The sequence below is a fragment of the Folsomia candida genome, unplaced genomic scaffold, assembly GCF_002217175.1.
Source record: "Folsomia candida strain VU population unplaced genomic scaffold, ASM221717v1 Fcan01_Sc026, whole genome shotgun sequence".
In the NCBI taxonomy this organism is placed as follows: domain Eukaryota; kingdom Metazoa; phylum Arthropoda; class Collembola; order Entomobryomorpha; family Isotomidae; genus Folsomia; species Folsomia candida.
Window position 1 is genome coordinate 1218710 of NW_019091218.1, and position 6037 is coordinate 1224746.

The 6037-nt window shown below is 37.2% G+C and overlaps 2 protein-coding genes across 2 annotated transcripts; both read left to right on the forward strand.

The window, feature by feature from the left end:
- The first annotated feature begins 446 nt into the window (after positions 1-446).
- Positions 447-1374, forward strand: LOC110859486 (lipase). The gene is made up of 4 exons (XM_022108442.1): positions 447-474; positions 542-569; positions 648-851; positions 984-1374. The coding sequence occupies exons 1-4, from the start codon at positions 447-449 to the stop codon at positions 1372-1374; spliced, it is 651 nt and encodes a 216-aa protein (XP_021964134.1).
- A 2165-nt stretch (positions 1375-3539) lies between these two features.
- Positions 3540-5630, forward strand: LOC118438794. Its single transcript, XM_035859545.1, has 3 exons — positions 3540-3782; positions 4287-4581; positions 5010-5630. Exons 1-3 carry the CDS (start codon positions 3551-3553, stop codon positions 5296-5298), a joined length of 816 nt encoding a protein of 271 aa, XP_035715438.1. The 5' UTR covers positions 3540-3550; the 3' UTR covers positions 5299-5630.
- Positions 5631-6037: the final 407 nt, after the last annotated feature.

Genomic DNA, 6037 nt, shown 5'->3' on the forward strand with positions numbered 1-6037 from the left:
GGGAAGATAGGATTGCAAAGGAGTGGGATATGGTTTACTTATAACGTTGTGTACAGCAATTTTGATAGTGCTGTTACTTTATCTGGGAAATTTGAGGAATGATGAAAAACAGGAGGATGCATAATTTGACAAATATAACGAAGAATTAGGTATACAGAATAGTCACTCATATAATACTCCAGAGTGGTTTTGATTTGATAATAAATTTCTGCCGGATTATAAATTAAAATAAAATAAAAAAAGAGACTGCACAAGTAGTTAAAATGAAGTAGTTAAAATTAAATCTCCGATCCTCTCATGTCCCCACATAAACGTAGTCGATTTGCGTAACAGTGCCCCGCATTGCATGATTGTCATAGACGTTGTCTGAGTCATCCATTCCACACCTTGTTCACTCAGTTAACGCCTGCTTAATTAACGTTGTTTTACAAGTCTGATTATCATAAATGGAGAAATATACCGGTCTACAATCCGGTAAGTATAAAAAATGCTTAATTTAAGAAAATTGAATAATTCTGAGTGTAATTTGTTGTGATAACAGAACCTAAATTAGAAAATTGTGGCACGAAGTTTGAAATAAATCTCGGAAGCTGACTATACTTGAGGAATTTGTAGGTTGTTAAACAAGTTGGGATATACCTTGCCAGAAATCCAGGATGTCGTGTCGTCGTGACCGGTCACAGTTTAGGAGGGGCGATGGAATCTCTGTTCGTCTACTTTATGACAAGCCTGGATCAATTTCCTTTCACGAATTACGCCTTGGTAACTTCCGGTCAGCTGAGAACGGGAAATGTTGAATATGCCGATTACATGAATTTCCTGGATATTCCGATGAATAGAGTGGTCGCGAGGTGAGAACAGTTTAACTGAAATTCAAGGGATAGATAAGTATATTTCCGAAACTTTTTTTTGTATTTGAAATATTATCTCACAATTTTTTAAGAAATTTTCAAAATATATTGCACAAGTTAATTTTCCTCTAGGGCAGACATAATTCCCCACCTCGGTCCTGTCAGCGCCCTAGGAGTCTTTGACCTCCTCACGGGAAAAAATTGCGTGCATCATGGACAGGAAGTCTGGATTAATGGGGAGGAAATAAACTTTTGTTCGAAAACGGTCTACGAGGATCCCAACTGTTCCAACTCACTGGGACCGCTTTACACCGTTTTGGACCATCTTCAATATTTTGATGCGGATATTTCTGCCTGCTACTTGGTCGAGGGATGGCTGGACATTGACCTCGTGAGTGTGGAACGATTCACCCGGACCAGCTTCCTCCCACTGATGCCCACAGTGATGCGAGGGATTTTAATAGGGCTAGTGCAAGGAGGGTATCAATGCATATTGCCAATTTTGGATAAGGAATGTTTTTGAAGAAATCTTATTTGGTTACGTTGGAAATGAAAAACTTGTAGAATAATGAGGAATCTAATCTTTATGATAAAATTGCAAAGTTTTCAATATCTGAATTTAATTGGCTTGATGAAATAAAGTATGTAAATATTTTAGGAACTTTGAACTTTGTTTGACAAAAACCAACACTTAAAGGACAACGCGTGATTTGGGGGTCTGTATGGCCACGGATATTTTTGCACTCGATTTGAGCTTAACTATTGTCTTCCTGGCGCACCTACTACCCGTATAAGTCGAATGAAATAATAAACCCACTGGGGTATTCCACAGTGTTTTAATCAAAAATTACAAAAGTAAATTAATTAATTAATTAAATAATCACACAAATTTGGCCTATATTTAAATATTGTTCTTCCCCCATGAGATTATGGATTAGGAGTGGATATATTGTTGACCTTATGTTAGTAGTCTCATTTCCCTAATTGGTTGTATTCAGCGATTTGCAACCGTTTTTAAAATATTACCCCGGATCGCTTAAAAAATCAAGGTGTCGAGATCTTCGATTTTCTGGCCCCAAAACTGGTTGAAGGTCATTTTTTTCAACTCTACGTTATTGATTTATTATTACTCCATAATAATCTTCAAAATTAAAAAATAAAAGCCCGTGGCCATCCTGCCCCCAAAATCACGCGTGGTCCTTCCTTCGTAGGATTTACTCTACTTCAAAGTGGAAATAATAATTCAATATGTTTTGTAATATTATGTGAATGGAAAAAAATTATTCCTTGTCAATTTGGTTAAATACATATGTATGTATGTAAATATGTATGAACGATTTGTATGCATAGGTACATACTTATTTATGTTAGTAGTCGGATGACACAATCATGTTCTGGCTTATCAATTCCAACTAGATAGGCTTAAATGCAGTAAATCTTTTTTGTATATCGTCAAATATACAGATACTTACAGACACGTAAATAATCATAAGCATGCACAGATTTATGTATTTATTCTGTCGTATATAATAAATAAATACATAAATGCTCCCACGATAAATGCCCGACATGAGCATCAGTTGGTTTGTATAAACACCAACTCTATCTAAAGAACTCTCATTTACGTTTTAGCTTAAAAATTATAGTCAGCAAGGAGTATGTATGTATGTATATGTATGAGTCCCCAAATTATCCTTTACCATACGTATGAAAGGATCGTCTTGGGTCGTAGAAAACTGACAAGTTCAAAGTGGCCAGCGGTCAGGATGACCAGCAAAGTATGTATGCACGTACGTCGCAATTGCGAACATAGATCGGATATTTTGCGTCCTCCGGCCTCCGCGTACTCCGGCCTCCGGCTGGCCACGTGTACTCCGGCCTCCGCGTACTCCGGCGTCCAGAAAAAGCTGCGTACTCCGGCCTCCGGAGGCCGGAGTACGTACTCCAAGCCCGGAGTACTCCGATCTATGATTCCGAATAAATAAATAAATGTGCTCCGTACATTTTCAAGTACAACATTTTATTATTAAACCTTGACAAAGACAAAATTCACATTAATTTTTAACGGGAAACCGAACAATTTAAGATATTTTTATCTAAAAAAGGAAAAAAAACGTCTCATGTGGTGAGGTCAAAAAACACCTTTAATCTATGTGATCACCAGCAACAGAAATATTATCGCGTCAAAAATTAAGTTGTCGAAATGTTAGGTTTTTCGCCGACAAAGGTGGTTGGAAGTAACTTTTTTCAACTTTACATTAATTTTTAATTAATTTTTATTACTCTATCATAACATTCAAAATTAAAAAATAAAATCCCGTGGCCAACCAGCACCCAAACAAGTTCCTGGTCCCTCTATCCCCCAAAAAAGATAACTCCTCTTCATACGCAGAGAACGTTGGTGAGATAGCCCAATTAACTGCGAAATAATTATGTTATGTACATTGATTTACTTAAAGTTTTTTGTATCTGGGTTTTTGTGTCCGTCAATGAAAACCAGTCAATATTAAGGTCACTTCATCTAAAATGAATGATATATCAGTATTTTGGTACGAATAAACTCTTTACGCAGAAAATGTATATCGTCAACAGTTCTTGGTAAATAGGTAAATATTTAATTTCAGATACACTATAACGAGTCAAATTGATGCATAAGCACAAATTATCACCAGTACGAGTTTACTCAATCTCGTCACAGCATGCTATTCACAAAAATATCAAGCTTGTTCGGCCTTTTGGTGTGGTTGAGTTACACGATTTGTTCCTCAAATTGTGCTACATTCACAATTTACGAGGACGCCTTCCGTACAAGCAAGAAGACCTTTTTGTGGTGGGGCGGCGGGGCTTATGACAAGTTCTCCGTTGGCCTGGGCGAATGCATGACGCTGGGTTCCTACAATGATAAGGCCTCTTCCATCGACCCACATGGAGGTACGTATCTATTTATCAAAGCTTTAAGCTAGAAAACAATTAGAAGAGTATTTAAATATTGAAAAATTGTAATGTCAAATTTCCATTAGGAATTACTAGACACTGAAAATGGAGGTCTCCCAACGTATGCTCACAGATTTTGGCCAAACTAGCGTCAATCGATCACAAATATAATTAGTAGGAAATTAGCAAATGGAACTATCTGCAAATGCGCAGGTTTTAGCGGAGATATTTGCATAAAAAGAAAAGAAAACACACATAACGGCTGGCAAATTATTCATGTTCCAAATTTTCTGCGCATTTTTCCCTCTTTGGATGCAAATATCTCCGCCGAAGCTCCGCATTGGCAGATAGTTCCATTTATAAATTTCCTACTAATTTTATTTGCGATCGATTTACCCTAGCTTGGATAAAATCTGTGAGCATACGTTGGGAGACCTCCATTGTTATAAGCATAGACAGAGGAAAGAAATGTGTATATATTTCTACTTATGTATCTTATAGGTTGCATAAAAGTATGGCGAGATGCTGGTTGTTCCGGTCCCTCCATGATTATTACGGAGCAGCGCGGTTGTTCCAAAAACCTGGCTACTTGTGACATTTCCAACTCAGTCGAAGCGGAGAAGGAACAAAGGGTCACATGGGATAACAGTATTTCTTCCATCTCCACCTGTTCCAAGGAAGAAGCTGTCGACCCCGTGGTAGACAACGGAGACCTCGTCGCGTATAATCCCCGGAATTCTGCAGATTTCTACAAATATGTATTCCAGCTGGTCACACGGCAAAAGTTTAGCGTTTGGTAATATGGGGAAACTGTTACGATATATATTTAGGCATACATACATATACTTATATAATTTTGAATTTTGGCGACATCCTGACCGCAAAAATTTTTGTGGTCCGTTTAGTAAAACCGTAGCCTTTTTTGAATGCAAATACGAAGGTTACAGCTTTAATATATTTAAAAGGTGTTGATTTAATATCTCCCCGTTTTATCCTACAAAAAAACGAAAGCTCATTTCTCAAAACTGTGAGACGCAACGGACCCCAATTTATTTCGATCTGTCATACTGCACCACCCATGGTAAAATTTTCTAAAATATACATTTACAGGTACATGAATTGTGGCTGAATTTGCCGCCTAAAAACTGACTGGGGAGAAATTAAATCAACACCCTTTATCAACCAAAGAGTGAAGTTTGCCTAACCGTACTTATTTACTTTAAGGCTGTGCCTCCACACGGACTGCAAGCAGCAAGAGAGGATCCATGCTCAGGCGAGGAGTGACCAATGTGCAAATTTTGGCCTAACCTGGGACCGTCAAGTATCCGCAGTTTATACTATTTACAACTGTGTGGAGCTCTTTGAGGAGAAGGATTGTCGCGGTGAATCCATCCGGTTCAGAAAATCCGTCTACTTGTTCTCATACCCAGGGTTGGATGAATGCAAGAGTGACCGGTGCCGCTTACGAGAAGGGAACTGGAATAATAAAGCGAGATCGATGAAAAAATGCTGATTAAGCCGTTAAGGTTTTATAATAAATTTCCTACTAATAGTTCCAGCATCTTGCTTCCGTCAGCTTGGATCTAAATTAGAAATACACATTTTTTAACCATTTCTACTTCACGACCCTAGTATCCAATAGCATCGAAGCAATCCAGTAATCATTTTTTAATAATAATTTTTAATATGTACGTTGCAACCTAATGTTCGAAACATTCGAAATCTCAATAATGGAGGGTGATCTAGCCAGATTTTACGTCTAACTGTATCTGCTCAATCATTACTATGTAAATAGTATAGCTAAATTTATGAAAATAAATTGCTCAAAAACTTTCTGTCATATTACATACTAGCTAATAAGCCCGTCTACGGCGGGGCATATAAGTTACACTATCAGCGTGAATTATTGTCGGCAACGGCAAAAAAAGATAACATCCCTAATTAGTATATAGAGCTTCGTGACGGATGTAAATTACAATGCATAGTCGTACAACCCAACGATAATTAGTTACCTCAAAAGACCATATTGTGGTGTCAACCCTGATTATTTATTGAGAAAGTACAAATTTATAGCGAAAAATTTCGAACTTTACAAATCCAATACCAAATCTAATTGATTCCAGCCAACACATGACAATAGCAAAATTATTGGCGATAAGCCTTATAAGATTATACAAATAATACATGTTATTATTATACAAAATTTAATTTAACACCTCCTTAAATACTACATTTTTGGTAAACACTTTGTC

Coding starts and splice junctions, on each gene's coding strand:
- LOC118438794 (XM_035859545.1), top strand. CDS start 3,551: ATGCTATTCACAAAAATATCAAGCTTGTTCGGCCTTTTGGTGTGGTTG. Junction 3,783..4,286: donor TTCCATCGACCCACATGGAG/GTACGTATCTAT, acceptor TGTATCTTATAG/GTTGCATAAAAGTATGGCGA. Junction 4,582..5,009: donor CGGCAAAAGTTTAGCGTTTG/GTAATATGGGGA, acceptor ATTTACTTTAAG/GCTGTGCCTCCACACGGACT.
- LOC110859486 (XM_022108442.1), top strand. CDS start 447: ATGGAGAAATATACCGGTCTACAATCCG. Junction 475..541: donor ATATACCGGTCTACAATCCG/GTAAGTATAAAA, acceptor TTGTGATAACAG/AACCTAAATTAGAAAATTGT. Junction 852..983: donor ATGAATAGAGTGGTCGCGAG/GTGAGAACAGTT, acceptor ATTTTCCTCTAG/GGCAGACATAATTCCCCACC.